The sequence below is a fragment of the Daucus carota genome, chromosome 7 (assembly GCF_001625215.2).
Source record: "Daucus carota subsp. sativus chromosome 7, DH1 v3.0, whole genome shotgun sequence".
Taxonomy (NCBI): domain Eukaryota; kingdom Viridiplantae; phylum Streptophyta; class Magnoliopsida; order Apiales; family Apiaceae; genus Daucus; species Daucus carota.
Genome location: NC_030387.2, coordinates 4,283,588 through 4,300,768, shown reverse-complemented (window position 1 = coordinate 4,300,768; position 17,181 = coordinate 4,283,588). Strand labels below are relative to the sequence as shown.

Sequence of the window (17,181 nt, the reverse complement as noted above, 5' to 3'; positions counted from 1 at the left end):
ATTTTAAGAAATATGCATAAAAATTCACTCCAGCACAATCTCTACTCATTTCCTAAATGTTAGGATCCAATTTCCATTCTTCATAAGTAGGGAATCCCCAATCCATTCCTCATTTCATTTTTAATGATTAAATATTCAACTCTCACCTTTTGCACACTCTTCCCCACATATCTTTTGTTATCTCTTTGTTAAAAAAATTTGAATTTAATATTATAATAATAATAGGGAAGACAAATATGGATCATTGTTGGAGTTGTCAATCAATATAGGATCCCTATTATTTAGAATTTGAATTGTTTATTATATATTTAGGGAACCTCTTTTGGACACTGCTGGAGATGCTCTTATCAAACTAGTTAGAGAACTAGCGGGCGGCGGCTTATAAAAATTATATTAATAATTTCAAAATTAATATTTGTATAATAAAATAAATTTGCGGCGGTTTATAAAAATTATATTAGATTCAAAATTAATATTTGTGGAAAAAATAAATTTATATTATAAACAACCTTTATTGTTTTAATATGGTATAGACAGCCTTCACTTAAAAGGTGCTTCAACCGAACAAACAGATATTGCGGAAGTATTTGCATGAATAATATTTTCATGTATGCAAAATAAAGAATATAAAAATTAATAACAACAAATATGTCCGTCGAACAAAACAAATAGTATAAAAGAATAAATCATCGACAAGACTACATTGACAGTTAATTTATTGACCTTTTCATCTATCAATATCATGTTAAAACTATATTCTTCTCCCGTGTTTGGATTGGTCGACTTCAACACCCGACAAACTCATACGCCAATCATCTTTTATCACCATTCAAAACATCTACTGTATCATAGTGTAACTCATGATTGTATTAGATGGAGAAGATAAATAAGAAACAATAAATTGTTTTCGTTAAATTTTATGATGTCTGACCTCAATTTATAAGGGTTGATTTGAGATAAGACCAGTTTATAAAAAATATTTTCTGTTTTTGATATACACTTTTTTTAAAAATATGGTCATAGTCTTGGAAGAAAAATAAGTCTTTTTCGATATCAAAAATAATTAAAAAGAAGTTTCAAATTATGATTTGATACTTATTATGGCAGGTAGTTTTTATTTTTGATATATTTTAAAATTAAAATCATAATTTGTGACTTTCTTCCAAGGTAGATTTTATTTTTGATATTTTGAAAAAGGTATTTCTGAAACTTTATTCTAATATATCCGAAACTACAAAAGATAATTTTTATTTTTGATATATTTAAAATTAAAATCATAATTTGAGATTTTTTTTCAATAATTTTGATGTAGGTAGATTTTATTTTTGATATTTTGAAAAAAGGTCCAGATTTTGAAAAAGGTAGTTCTGAAATTTAATTCCAATATATCCGAAACCGAAAAAGATAGCTTTTATTTCTGATATTTTTCATCCAAAAATTCCATATTTTGAAAAAGATAGCTCTGAAACTTGCTTCCAATATATCCGAAACTAAAAAAAGTATATTTTATTTTTGATATTTTTCATCCAAAAATTTCGAAAAATTAGAAAAATAGAACGGAGCTGTATGAGAGGCGCTACCTACACGCTACTCGCTCTCCTTTATATACAAGTATATTGATTGTTTACTATTAATATTAAATCTGCTAAAAAAGTTTAGAATTTATGTGTGTTCAATTTCAAAAAAATTAATAATTAAAATACTAATAATATTAGTCATGTTAAATTAATAAATACTTGACTTGAATTTCTAATTTAATATATATGTGAATGATTGCTTTATTTGAGATATAACCTGATCCTCATTAATATAAACTTTATTCGAATATAAAAAGAAACGTTAAAGATTTTATTTTAACTTTTTAAATTTTCCTTTGGTCATTTGCATTTTAAATTTGATTTTAATAATATATTTTTTTCATTATAATATTAAATTATACACAACTAACGAGGTATAATCTATTTATATCATGCAGAATCACATTAAATATGTGAATGATCGTTTTGAGGGGATATAACCTCATTCTCGTGAAACTCTAGTCTTCAGGAAAAAATTTTTAAATATTTTTTTATTACTTTTCAGTTTACATGTCAGTTGATTTAAATTTTAATATTAGATTTTAATAACACAATCATTTTATTGTAATATTAAAATATATACAATTATCGCGGTATGCGATTCATTTATGTTATGTGCACATCAAATTATAAAGTCACTAATAAATGTTAATTTGTATATGTTGATGTAACTTTGCATCTTTCGGTTATCTAAAATCCAAACACTTAAAATATTTATTTAAACATCACATTTACAATATCCCTTCGATGTCCATTCTTTGCAAAACAAAGAAGATGGGAATTATTTGGATTGCAAATGTCTGGTCCAATCACTACTACCAAAACAACAATATATACCAACAACGCGATCAAAATTAGGGTTTGCAATTTTGAGAGTCGACCTTCAAAATTCTAACCACCACTTCTCCGCTCTTCATCCTTCATCTGTTCTCCTAATTAATCATCTTCGCTCTTCCATCTTCTTTTATATTTATCAGTTTCATCAATAAAACCAAGATCTAATCCTTTTGGGTGAGTTCTTGTTGAGTACCTTGTCATCAAGGTTGTGCCCATCTTTTTGGGATGTTTGTGTTGTTTTAATGTTTCCGTGTGTCTTGTTATGAATTTCGGTGACGTTTTCAAGAAGGTGTTATATGATATTTTGGGTGATCCGTATGGCTTGTATCAAATATGGCACGGTGGTAAATATTGCAAGAGCTCACCTTTCACGACATAATATTGTTCATGTTTTGGGGTCATTTTTGATCCAATATCAGTGGATGTAACTGATAATTCTGAAAATTGGGCTACACACTATAAGAAAACTATTAATAAACATCACACATTAGACATCGATCACTTTGGCGACTGATGTCTAAAGCATAATAGACATTATCTCATTTTTATTCGATGTCCTTATAGTTTTAAGACATTGCGGATTTTAAAACTGATGTCTAAAGTTCATTATTAAAATTAAGCCCGTGGCCCCCCAATTATTTTCCCCCCTTAGTCAAATATTCTTTCCTTAGTATCAAAATATTACTCCCTCCTTAATGTTTTTTGTTTCCATCTGAGATACATTTAGACAAAAAAACTAAACACCGCAAAACTAAAAACTACTATCACTCTCTCTCGACTCTCTCGACTCTCTCAAGATCGAACACCGCCGTCTCTCTCCACCTCGGCTCTCAGCTCTCTCTCGCTACTCACCACCACCACTCTCAGCTCTCTCCTCGTCTAACAGCTCCGCTCAGCTTTCTCCGCCGCTCTCTTTGCTTTCTCCACTCAGCTCTCTCTCTGTTTCAGTTAGGTTTGTCTCTTCTCTTTTGCTTATAAATCGAGACCATAGTTTTGTAAATCAAAATCCGAGTTCTTAAAATTGGGGGTTTTATGAAATTGAAACCCTAATTTTGTTATTTATTTTGTTAATTGTTACTGGGTTCTGGCTGTGGCTTTATTTAAGCTAATTGTTATTTATTTTTTGAATTTATTTATTTTGTCTGAAAACCTAGTTTAGGTTAAGATAGACAATTTTTAAGCATAATCAGCTTGGATTCGAATTAAGCTGTTACAATTATTTGATTTTGTGCTGTTTTATGTGCACCTTGTAAATCTGATACATACAATTCGATTGAGCTGATTTTGGTGGATTAAGGTTGCGGTTGTTTTTATATTTGTAGATAATTATAGTGCCTCGCTGGTTCAGAGGTCAAAACTTGCATTTTCTATGCTACAGTGAGGACATTGTGTCATGATAGTACTTTGCAAACCAGACATATTTAGATGTAGTTGAGGTCATTTGAAGAATTATTGATGTATATTAACTGCAATGTGTCTTACCTGCATTTACTTTGATGTGATTCAGGTGATTATACAAATGCCTCTACAGAATTTGGCTTAAGATTGTATATGAACATTGTGCTAGTGACGTGGAATGTTAAATGCACATATTTACAGTTCCTGGTTCTGAAAACTCCCACTTGCTGCGTTTCTCTGTCGTCTTTCTACAATGAAACTATTTTATAATATAACTAAACTCACTCTTCACATCTGCGGTGGTTTAACAAATAAACATCTTAATAACTCCTTCTAACCGGACTTTAGATAATTCCTTCGCATTATATTGACAATTAGTTGGATATATGTTACGAATGGTGTAATATTAATATATGGCTGGATAATTACAAATGCTAGTTTTTAAATTCTTTTTTTGCATGAAAGTACATTAGTTTCTCAATATAACTTTAGAAAGTAATGTCTAATTGTAACAAGTACATCGGATTATTTTTACCAAATATGGATGTCTAAAACTAAGGTATACATCGATTTATTGTTGCAAAACTGATGTCTAAAACTAAAATCTACATCACTTTTATCATATAAAAATCGATGTCTAAGACTAACATATAAATCAGGTGTTTTTAGGAAACTGATGTGCAAAAAAAAAATAGACATCAGGGTTTTTGATGAAACTAATGTGCAAAGAAAAATAGACATTAGTATTAGGTGCTGTTTAAAACAAAATAGAAATCACTTTTTTGTGTAAAAGTTGATGTCTAAGACTTTAACTACTTAGTGTAATTATATGTTTAATGGCTTAAAATGCAAGTAATTTTAATATGAACCTAATTATAAGTAATATATTTTATAAAAAAAAGGTGACATAGACATCTGAATTTCAGTTATAAATGATGTGTAATGAAGGTTAAGACATCAGTTTGTGGACGATGTCTAGAATAGACATCACCGACATCAACATCGGTCAAAAAAATGAAAGACATCGGCCAGAAACTGATGTCTATTAGCTTTTTTCTTGTTGTGACAGATGCTGCTGCTTATGTGAAGGTCAATTGTGATGCTACTATGTTCACAACTGATGTAGGTTGGATTGTTCGAGATTTGATTGTAATACTTTTTGGTTCAAAGAATTTAAATATTTTATTTGTTAAGCGATCTGAAAACAAAGCGGCTATATATTTAGCTCGTTTTTTGTTTCTTAATCAGGTTGTAATTGACAGTTCGAGGGTTTGTCTCAGCTGAGTTTCGGTTATTTATTAAATTCTTTGCATTTCGTCAAAAAAAGAAGAAGGGAATTATTTAAAGCAAAATTATTCTTCTATTAAAAAAATATTAATAATTTTAATGGTTGATCGAGTTTTATCAGCCGTTCGATATTATTCTACGGGTCTACTTAACATATAATGTGTTCTAATAAATCTTTTTATTATCAATTAAGTCAAAATATTTAAAATTTGGTCACTATGATTAGTTTGTATTTCAATTAAAACTAAAATATAGACAATAAAATTACACATGCTACAAATCACCGTGCATGGCACGTGATATAAGCTAGTATAATTAATTAATTAAATATATAAAAATAGAATGTTAAAATTTTATTCTGTTAATTTAGATCGGTGATTAGTACCGGCCTAAATTTAGACCCAGATTTAGATATTATTTGAAAAATTTAAGACTGAACCAATGTGAATTTGGATATTTAGGTTATTATTGGATTTGTCTGTGAGAAATCAGAAAGGTTGAACTAATGTCAAACCTTCTGATGCACGTCTTTACCTAACCAACTGCCACCCCCCGCTAGTATTTTAAGTACTACTCGTATGTTTTTCATGTTGACTAATGACTCCTTCAAGAGATACGAAGCACCGACTCGCGAAAATCGCTCGAGACCGCGTCGCTGACTCACGAGTCACCACCAATTCGCCAATAACGATTTTTATTTTATGTTTGACTTTCTAATAGTTATTTTTGTATAGAATATATATTGCATTTCTCTAACATTCATAAGAAAGAAAGAAATATATTTGCATCTACATCTTGAATATTAATGCAGAAACAGTGTTATATAAGATTCGAACAAATATAAATGACCTGTTGGATAAGAATGGAACAAAAATGTATATTTAATTATGAAAAATGCTTGATGCACATAATTGTGTACAAAAACATGTACATAATGACATGTGGTGGATTCTAATTGGATGCCCCCCTGCATTTACACCAACCACTCCAATTAAAACCCACCACATCACCTGCCACATCATTATGTACAAATTTTCTGTACACAATTATGTGCACCTAGCACTACTCTTTAATTATATAAACAATCTTACAAATAAAATAATCCTAGTATACAGTAATTTTCGAGTAGACGAAAGCAAGAAAATAACGCTCATTCGATCTGATCATCAAGCTAAAGCTCAACTAAATGGAGCTTGTATTAATAATACCTATTCAACCTGATTGAAGAATGAACATATACAAGATGTGTAGATTATATTTAACAACTAGTAATCGGCAATCTCTAGTCTATACAAATTTATGCTCATCGAGTAGTAATTAATCAGTGGTGGCGCTTAGATGGACCAGGACGAGGATGATTGTCTCCTTTGGGTAACTTGCTGGAAACCAATCCTTGGTATCTGGGCTGGTAATGCTTCATGTTCTCCGGGATTATCTCCGGCAGAACTTCCTTCGTCGTCGTCATCATCATTCTTCCCGGTCTGGTTGCTGTGCAAGGACTCGTTGAAAGAATAAGAATGCAAAAAATACTCAAGAGTTTCCATGAAATGTAGCTTTTCGGGTTAGTCATGGAGAGAGAGAGAGAGAGAAGGAGAGGGAGAGAGAGGGAGAGGGGGAGAGAGAGAGAGAGATTGTGTGTGAAAATTTTAGTTAAGGAATGAAGGGGAATTTATATGGAGGAGAGCAGGAGACTAGTAGTGTTTGTGCATGAGGAGGCAGAAAAGAATAGGAAAGTGCATGGAGCGAGTAAAAGTCGAGGAAGGGCAGAAGAAGTGATTCTCACGCAAATGAGATATGATTTTCGAATTGTCAAAGAGATAAGCACCGGATTAGAAAATGATGAGAATGTTACTGTACCATTTGTGGCGGCAATCCATGTATTAATATTTTAATACACAAGGTCAAATATATAAACAGCCAATTTGTGAAATATATTTGCTTGTACGTTTAGCTTAACAGTGGAAATTACAACTATCGCAGTCCTGCGAGATTGTGATTTGTATCGGAAGGATATATCGATCAATATATGGTGATATGATCAAATTTTATTAAATCTTATTTTTATTTCACAAACTCTTCATTGATTTAGGTAATGTTTGGTATGCTGTTGCAGACGGTAACAACAGTTTTTTTTATGAAAATCGGTTGTTTAGTAAAATTAAAAAAAAAAATTCGAATAATTTTTAACTGAAAAGCTGCATTTAGAAAAAATAAATCGTTTCATATTTTTTCGAAAAGTTACTTTTCAGTTTTTGCATAAAACTGTTGCAGATTTAACTATCAAACCTTAACCAAAACATCATTTCTTTATATTATATCTAAAGATTAACAAATATCAAAATAATACTATCAAATCCTACTAAAAACATCTCTGTTTTTATATTATAATTCAAAATAAACGAATATCAAAATATTATTAAACAATTATCTGATTTTTAAACAACATTTTTTTACAAAACTTATTCTAACTGTATCGTACCTTTATTCCTGTTGATCTAAGCACGAGGTATACACATTTAAGTAAATGATTGTATTAGGATTCGGAAATTTCTTTAATTTAAATAACGGTTCAGGCTGATTCCGTAATTTTTGTATAAATTGGTTATTGATATTGTTCGTTAGCTGACCACCAGGGTCCCTAGGCAAGTTGTAAATTCACAATACGGAAATGTTCAACGGAGACGCGTGGAGAGCATGTCCCGTGTTGCGGTGGTTACTTGTTGAGAAATCATGTTCCTATATTAGTGCCTGGGCATACTGGTTGGGCAGAGTCACGGTCAACTTGATAAACAAAATTGTTAATTATTGGTTGACTCAACAAAGAATGCAACTAGGGCCGTAAATGAGTTGATACGCTCGATAACCGTTCGGTGTTCGGTTAAAAAAAAACTCAGTTCGAACTCGGTTCGATTCATAAACGAGTTGATTTTGAACACAATTTTAAGGTTCGTTTTATAAACGAGCTGAACTTGAGCACAGTAGAGTTCGACTCGATAGTTCGCAAACAAGTTGGAATTATGATTACGTGCACTTGGCTCGGGAGTGTAGTTCGTGAACTAGCTCGTGAACATGGTTCATGAACTCGACCCGTGAGCGTGCCTCGTGAACATGACTCGTGAGCGTGCCTCGTGAACATTACTCGTGAGCGTAGTTATTATGAATTTATTATGAGTTTATGATTTCTTAGAACATAAGTTAAAATATTGTTAGAATTTTAATTTATCTTTTTTAATTAAATTAAATAAAAAAAGCTCGCAAATAAATTTATGAGTATAAGCTAGATCGTTAGCAAAGTTTATTAAACAAGCTCGTGAACAAAATTAATGAGCCGTTCGTGAATAGAGTTATTCCTTAATGAGTCGATACTCAAACAATATTTTTGGCTCGATCCAAGCTCGAGCTCGAGTTCGCTAATTTTATACTCCCTCCGTCCCATTTTATGTGACCTCATTTCCTTTTTGGGACGTCCCAAAAAGAATGAACCTACAATACTTACTATTTTTGAACACTACTTTTCACTATTACACCCACTACCTCTCTATTTTATACTCTTTTTTTATTAAATAAACACTATTACACCCACTACCTTCCTCCATTATCTCAAATCTATTATTAAATATTGATGGGTCCCACCACTTTACCCACTTTTCAACTACATTTACTACCTTTTTCTTAATCTCCGTGAAAGTCAAACCAAGTCACTTAAATTGGGACGGAGGGAGTAACAAACGATACACGAGCACTCTAGAGTTCGGCTCGGCTCGACTCATTTACACCCCTAAATGCAACACCATTCCATCAAGGATATATATAAAAGGCAAAAGTCGTATCCGAATCTGAATTTGTTTAAAAATAGATGTAATTTTCATTTTAGTTTTACGTACATCTATGATTGATATATAATAGCTGGAGATGGAACGGGAGGAAGTTAAATAAATTTTAGATTTTCATTCATAATTAACTCAAAAAATATTAGCTTATTTTATTTGAGTCTTATTAATCTTAAATAATTAATAAAACGTAATTATATTCTTTTGTATTTTACTTTCATCAATTATTTTGGTCCCGAATGCAAATCAGTGGCGCTGAATCTAATCACAGGCATGACCAGACTTTGAATATATAATTCAAAGTCTACATGCATTGTAGGTGTTTGTTTTTTCCCATGGAGCTGCCTGTACAATCTTGTAACTTGATTAGTAATGGACGGTCCGATCCGGCCGATTGCTAATCTTGGCAATAGGGTATTGTTTGGGATTACTGTTGCAGATAGTAACAACAGCTTTTTACTGAAAAGCACGTGAAAAACTGTTTGGTAAATTTAAAAGCAGCTTTTTCGAACAGCAGCTTTTAGCTGAAAAACTGCACAGCACAGCAATTTTTAACAGCACTCTCAAACAGACCTAAATCAGCACGATAATCAGGTATAAAATTAAATAAAATATGTAATTCTAATACAGCCTGTAACAAGAGTATCCAATCTTATTACGATTGCTTAGCATGTAAACGAAATAGGTTGCATATTATTTAACCAAGCATGTGCAAACACAATCTCTTTGTTTTAAATATAACTAGCCCTTTAATCCGTGCGAACCATGAGCGGGTATATAGTTCGTAATTTATTATTTATAATTTAAATTTTAACATCATTTTATTAGTATTTTAGTATTAATGGATTGAATTTTAATTAAATTATATATATGCATTTAATCAGAATTTAGTACCCGTAGATTTAAAAATAAAAAAAAAAATCAGAAAATTCAAATATTTTCGAAACATAGCCGATCGTGTAATACCTTTGAAAGATTCAGTAATCTAATCAATCAAATTTCAAACGTAATATTGTTATCTTGATTTTTTTGACAACAATAACTTTTAAGATTAAAGTTAGAAAGAGTTATGTAATGGTTTGTGTTTATGTTAAAAAGAGTTATATGAGGTTTCTTGTTAAAAAAAGATATTCAAAATTGTATATTTATAATTTTATTTAGAACATCATTATAATTTTTTTAATGAAATATTATATGATAATGTATTGTTATGAGTGTTTTTAGTATTTGAAACTGTTTAACAATATAATACTAATACAATCCACATTTGTAGACTTGTAGTACCAAAAGGAGAGTATCAAACCAAAAAATATAACTAAGACCTTGGACTACAAATTATACATATGTTGACTTATTATAGTATAGTACTCCCTCTGTCTCTCTCATCTCTTTACAGTTACTATTTTGAGATGTCCCTCTCATTTCTTTACATTACCATAAATAGTAAGTTTTTCCCATCATTACACTCATTATCTTCCCCTACTATCTCATACTCTCTCCGTATCTTTTTTCTTTTCCTATTTGTAATGTCGGTACTGTTCATAACATGAGACAAATTGCTAATTTACATCTAATCTATAAAACTAAATATAGTCATGAGTGATCTTGTTAGATTCGTATTCACGAGTACTTTAATACGGTGAAATTTTTATATTTAATGCTACTACGAAATGAAAGATATTAACGATCAAAAGTGTGTGTTGGCAAACGTGAAAAGTACAAACAGGAAAAGTATTTAGGGACGGAGGGAGTATTTAACAATAGAAACTACTATTACACCCACTACTTTCCTCCACTATCTCAAATCTATTATTAAATATTGATAGATCCCGCCACTTTACCCATTTTTCATCAAACTTTACTCATTTTTCATACATTGTCTTGGTCTCCGTGTCCCCCTTCAATGTAAACAATTGAGTGGGACGGAGGGAGTATAGATTACAACAGAAAAAATTTGTTTGATCTTACGCTCAGACAGTTGATTATTTTGCTTTCCCTCAAGTCATGATTCAAATCTTGAAAAACAATATTGTGTATATAATATATTGGTCCGACGTATATAATTGTAATATAAATTATCGAGGTATTTTATTAGCTGGTTTTATTATTGAATTCCGTTGAAGAAAGGAGGATGAAAACTTTATTGTTGATTTTGATTCCTTTAAATAATTTAAATTTATATATCTGACAAATTAATATATGTTCTTATAGTTTTATGGGATGAGTTAGAATCAAACTCGGTTCTCATTGACAACCGGGGATAAAACTACCGCAAGGACTATGTATATGATAATCAGTAAAATTTTTTTTAGTATATTCAATAAAACCTTTTTTAGGACGATCTTTACAATATAGTCTAATATTAATAGCATATATAAATCAATTCAAAAATAAAGGATACAACCAGGAAAAGATTGTTGATAGTACAACGATAATTTGATATAAAATAGGATCTCAGATGTGTATCAACAAATTTAGAGTGTGCATATATCAACATCCTTCTTTTATTTATGGGGTTAAATGAGACTTTTAAGCTAATTTTTTTTTTTGTTATATATCTTAGCGCAGCTCTTTTTTCTTTGGAGATGCTGAACTTTCGGGGAAAGGAGGTTATTTAGTTGGCTTCTTCTTTGTTTCTTCGTGAATAATGATTTGATCATAGAAGATAGAACTGTGTATACGAGATACTGGTGAAATTTTTTACTATACAGAGAATATCAATTCAAATCTAGTTCGGGCCTCCAAAAGCTACGGACTCCAGTAACGAATCCATATCGCCACTGTCATTGTTAGGTTTCAACTTGTTAAAAGCAAGAGTAAAGTATCCACAGAATACTCAATTTCAGACCATTACAGAACTGGAACCAAACTCAATTCAAGCAACTCAGTAACTAAAAGTAGTTCAAATGATAGTTTCTTACATCTTTTTAACGATTCATTTCCGGGGCAAATATTATCTTACTGGTTCATTCTGCTCAAGGGATCATGACAGATTTCTGATCTACCCCGCATTCAGTGGTAGGGAGACAACATTGTTTCTCAGGCCACTCAAAAAAAATTTAAAATTAGAAATCCTTTTTTCAAAAAAAATTTTTGGCAGAGTTTGAGCCCGAGTCTACCTAACCCAACTTAGCAACTTTAATTGCTAATATATTCTTGAATCTCAGATTCAAGTAGCTCTGAAGCAAGTTTATATGTTGCGTATAAAGTACAAGGCTAAACTCACGTATTGCATAGGCAGTTACAGGTTGATAAACTAGGAGATTAAGACATATAAAAGAAACTACACTATAATTAGTTTACATTTGAAGAAGTTAAGCTTTCACTTCCAAACATCAAATTTTCTGGTCTAAACTCTAAACTATATTACTATACCTTAGTTTACTTGGAAGAGGCCATGAACAAAAGCAGCAGCATCATATTTACCACATAAGCATACGAAATCTCATTCCTTCTGTGTTCCCCAGAAGCCACTGAAAGGGGAACCTCATTCACATTCCCCTCCAACTTGGAACTTGTACCAGCTTTTGTCGCATAAAGATTGACCAGACCTTGACATTGTTTTACCCCGAAAGGAACATGGCTGGTTGACGAGAAATTAAATGTGTAACAAAGATTTGGATTGTCCCAGGCCCCGAAACGCCTTCCCAGTTTTGCATAAAATGATTCAGCGAGCATAAGCTTGCCGGTGAAATTGTTCCCGTTAAGGTACATTGCTGTGATATTAGGCATTTCTGCTAGTTTTGGCGAGAGCTCGCCTGTGAGATTGTTGTCATTAAGTCCCAAAAATCTGAGCCCCATTAGCTCTGAAATGGACTCTGGAACTCTATCTTCCAACATCATTCTGGATAGATCTAAGATTATCAGGCTTTGAAGATTATGCCACTCAAGATTCATGAGGCTTCCGCTTATCGGATTTCTTGACAAGACCAATTCTCTCAAAGAACTCAGTTGTTGAAGTGACTTTGTCAAAACACCTGCAAATTTGTTTCTGCTCAGGTCCAACAAGGTTAGATTCCTCAGGTTTCCGATTTCATTTGGAATATCACCCTCAAACTCATTGTTGCTAACATCAAGCTTCAACAATGAATTTAGCCCACCAAAAGTTAAAGGCAAATTCCCTGATAATGAATTCCGACTCAAGTCCATGATTAATAGCTGTCCGAAGCTCCCAAAATTCAATGGAACTTGACCTGTAAACCGATTCCCTGAAAACACTAGGCGCTTCAAGTTAACCAAGTTGCCCAAATTCGTTGGTAATTCACCACTAATTTCATTTTCCAGCAGCACTAAAGATTGAAGACTAGTGAGACTACCAAAACTGATCGGAACTTCTCCTATGAGCCCAGGGTTTGATCTAAACTCTAGTGACTCTAAGCTGCCTGAAAGTGCACTCCAATCCTCAGTAGGGATTGTTACAGGATGGCTTCTGTGTACCATACATTTAACAAATGATAGACGCTTGAGGTGCTTTAGTGCAAACAGATGAGGGCTAAATTCCATATTCAAGACACAACTAGGAGAATTTTCATGAATGAGACCAATGTTCAATTCCGTGACAAACCAATAGCCATCATCAAATATATCACACGAAACACCCTGCCCGAAAAATCGAAAGTTTGAAATCATAACAAAATTCCAAAGCACCTCACTATCATAACAGCCAAGATTTATTCATGCAAAATGATCCCTCCACAACTCTCTCAAACAAGTATAAGAGTCAAATTCTAAGTAATTAATCATACTAAAAAAACTAAAAATGTGTAAAAGAGTAAACTGTAGAAGTACCTGAATAGGAGTCCAGCCACAAGGATCAGGATAGAGATCTGAGCCATTCCACCACTTACCCACAAAGCCTTGAATGACAAAGTACAGAGCTTCTTGCTCTCTTTTCTCCATCACAGCTCCCATTGTTTCATCTTCTTCTCCATTACAAACAACAATCAAATGAAAAATGAAAACAAGAACCATGCAAGCGGCCCTTGATTTTATGATACTCTTCATGTTCCTACACAAACTTGAAACTTCACAATCTTAACCAAATATGATGAAAACAGAGTCAGAGAATTCTTGGGTTCTAAGAACACAGCTTCTTGAAGAGTATGAACAAGGAAAGATCCAAAGGTTCTAAACAAGGCAAGGAAAGAAGAGACAGCAGAGGCAAAGCTGCACTGTTTAGATTTTTCTTCACAATATTTATGGCAAAGCTAAGGTGTAGAGTTGCAGAGAAAGAGAAAGAACAGAGTACAGAAGATATTAGAAAGATGTCTAGCACTTAAAAGCTATAGCACAGATTCACACTTCTCTATTATACTTGAACAGTTGTCAATATAAGTTGAGACCAGAACTAACTGAACCCATTGAGAAGCTGAATGCAATGCAACCTAAAATTCATATTTAGTTAGGGAAACATTAATTTATTGAGTTTTATGTTTGTTCAAGGTGCATGCAACTGCATGCAAAACAAAGGTGAGTTTTGTCTCTGCTGGGTAATCACCAGCTTTGTGTAATAATAGAAGAGAAAAGACTGAGGACCAGAGCAACAGGCTTTGAAAAGTGTGATCTTCTCTTTCACTTTTCTTGTTTTATTCTTGGCGGTGGTGTTTTATGCACAACAGTCAATTGAAAGTAATGAGACTCCTCAAAAGATATGCTACCTAGTATTACTGTCCAATTCTCTGGTTTCAAATCAAATCATACAAGTCCCATCTCTCGATCTTTAAAAAGATGTTTGGATTTTTGATATGTGGCTTCACTTTGACATCTCTGAATAAAATCCACACATTAATATGTGGAGTTTGGATTTTATAGTACTTGAAATAGGAGAGTTTGAATTCGAGAATTCTTTCATAACGACTAGATTATATTTTAAACGACTAGTTCTCCTAAAATATCAAAAAATAAAATTGAAATCTGAGGTGTAAATGTAACACACACATATATTTTGATATGCAATATGTGATATACAGATACAAGTAGATAGATAAGCATAGCAGGCACTAGGCAGGGACCAGCTTAAGATTAAAGTGATAAGATTTATTGAGATTTTAAACTACATGCAAATTGGACCACAGCATATGTTTTTATGGTTATATATACTAGATGAGATAGGAAAACAGATAGAGGAGAAGACTATAACAAAAAGATTTGCAAGGACTCTCTAATTTATCTAGTAGTCCCCCCAGGGCTAATACTACTGACTAGTCCTTTTCATAATATTTAATTTCCTCTTACTTTACACTCACTTTATGGTACATAAGATTAATTAGTCCTCTTAAAATCAATTCTGTTTTGCTGTGATTTTTATGTTACAGAATCAGAAACCCATGCAATAAATCAAAGATGAAAGATATGTGTATAGTCAGTTAGCATGGCCCTGGAGTCATACCAGTATGAGGCTACCACTTAACTATGCCCAGTGGCATGGGAAGACCCAAGAGTCCAAGCATAAGCGAATCAGAGCACAATAATCTCGCATCAATAGAATACATAAAAGACCGTTTTCAGATTACATGTAAAATAATAACCACAATATGATTGCTAACAGAGAAAATTTACGATCCTTAAACTTGTTCAGACATTAATTTCCAAAGTGATCAAAAACCACCTTCGTCGAACCTCTATTGAAACTGTTCTGTCGATTTCCATAAACCACTGAGGCCAACGATCCGTCCCCCTGACCACTTGTAAAATCTCCAGAAATGCTCGAAGAGCTTTGGTTGAAATTGGAGTAAGGCAACATGGGTAATCCAGTAGCAGGTAAACTTCTAATGGGCTGAGCAAAACCATTATCATGTAACTGATCAGCTGTAGGATATATCTCCACATGATCAATCAACCCAAAATTATTGTTATAGTCCATCCAATTCATCTGACCATCAATTGTATTTGCATAATAAAATGAGTTACTTGAGTTGGAGAAAGCATCGTTGATTAGCGGATTTGTGCTCAGTGGAAAAGAGTTTGCATCCAATCCACCAGCATTCTGCCCATAATATTCTTGCGGTGCAACGAAATGTTGGTCATTGGATGCCGGTGCTGTATTTTGCGGGATTAAAGTTGCATCTGCTTCAGTTGGAACCTCTTCTTGTTCATTTTCTTCTTCGGAATTAGCTCCAGCATCGTCTGCTTTATTCCCACTTCTTGAACTTATGTATATTCGGCACAGGCACCATTCATCCAACTGCACCAACAAACACAAATGAATTTTTGGCCTATAGCTAAAATCTATCAAAACATGTAATTATCTGAAGTTTTTTCGAATTTTTTGACCATTTACAAGAAAAGGCAGAGACAATACTTTTAAAAATACAATGAAAATAAATTAAGAGGTAGCAAGACATTGTGTACACAACATACTGAACAATGGCCACTTGTGACTTATCAGTTTGTGATAAAAACATGGAAGTTTATAGATTAGGAACTCGAAAAATGATTTTTGATTAGGACTCCGTAAATCTCAGGACGGGCCACGTATGGAAGTTTATAAGCAATGCAGTATATAAAAGGTTAAGCAGACACATAACAGACCTCAGAAGAAGATCCAGCAGTATTGTAATTACTTGGAAGCCCTGGAAGTTTATGGTTAACTCTATACTCATGCATCTTCCAATCGGTGCGCTGGCCAGCGGTCTTCAAACTCTTGTCATGATAATCAAGAGTAACCTTTCTCCCCAGCTCAACTTTGGTTTTATCTTTTAGCACTTTAAACACCGGTCTATTCACATTAGTCTGCTTCCAAAATCCATTACCAGCCCCGCGATTTGGTCGATTTCCTCCGCTATACTTCCTGTTTCTCTTCGTAAAAAAATACCATTGATTCTCGCAATGTTCTTCGTACTTGGCTGCACAAACAAAAATTAACTAACACATTAATCATGAAACAAATTTCGGCAACCAACAGTTTCTTGGTTCAACGATATCTCTCGCTCTCTTTACCGATTGTCATTGGTTCAATACTTGTCAAAACAAGTCTTTAATTATAAAAAGACGAATTGCTGCAAGCATATAACAACACATCATCCAAATTACCAAAGCATGTGCAATTACTAACCAGTTAGCTCTTGTGGAGCGGCGCAGTAGAGATCGACAGCAGGAATTCCAAGACCTTCAGGTGAATTCTCATGATACACTAGTTTTAAAAGGTACTCCTCAAGCAATTCTGAGTCGTAAGGATTGAATCTAAAGCCTGGTGGATTAATGTCTTGTTCTTCTGAATTATTGCAAGAGTTTAATTGCTCAAGATTCTCCAT

General features: G+C 32.9%; 2 protein-coding genes across 2 annotated transcripts; both read right to left on the bottom strand.

The window, feature by feature from the left end:
• Positions 1–12,201: 12,201 nt before the first annotated feature.
• Positions 12,202–14,626, bottom strand: LOC108195295 (piriformospora indica-insensitive protein 2). The gene is made up of 2 exons (XM_017362251.2): positions 13,718–14,626; positions 12,202–13,528 (listed from the first exon to the last, which is right to left on the bottom strand). Exons 1-2 carry the CDS (start codon positions 13,931–13,933, stop codon positions 12,311–12,313), a joined length of 1,434 nt encoding a protein of 477 aa, XP_017217740.1. The 5' UTR covers positions 13,934–14,626; the 3' UTR covers positions 12,202–12,310.
• An 883-nt stretch (positions 14,627–15,509) lies between these two features.
• LOC108194454 (NAC transcription factor 29) lies at positions 15,510–17,181 on the bottom strand. The gene is made up of 3 exons (XM_017361395.2): positions 16,983–17,181; positions 16,460–16,773; positions 15,510–16,112 (listed from the first exon to the last, which is right to left on the bottom strand). The coding sequence occupies exons 1-3, from the start codon at positions 17,179–17,181 to the stop codon at positions 15,510–15,512; spliced, it is 1,116 nt and encodes a 371-aa protein (XP_017216884.1).

What these genes read in the sequence shown, in the direction of transcription:
- LOC108195295 (XM_017362251.2), bottom strand. Translation starts at nt 13,933, where the DNA reads ATGAAGAGTATCATAAAATCAAGGGCCGCTTGCATGGTTCTTGTTTTC. An exon ending in GTGGCTGGACTCCTATTCAG is followed by an intron (nt 13,529 to 13,717) that starts GTACTTCTACAG and finishes TTTTTCGGGCAG; the next exon opens with GGTGTTTCGTGTGATATATT.
- LOC108194454 (XM_017361395.2), bottom strand. Translation starts at nt 17,181, where the DNA reads ATGGAGAATCTTGAGCAATTAAACTCTTGCAATAATTCAGAAGAACAA. An exon ending in CGCTCCACAAGAGCTAACTG is followed by an intron (nt 16,774 to 16,982) that starts GTTAGTAATTGC and finishes TTGTTTGTGCAG; the next exon opens with CCAAGTACGAAGAACATTGC. An exon ending in CTGCTGGATCTTCTTCTGAG is followed by an intron (nt 16,113 to 16,459) that starts GTCTGTTATGTG and finishes TTGTTGGTGCAG; the next exon opens with TTGGATGAATGGTGCCTGTG.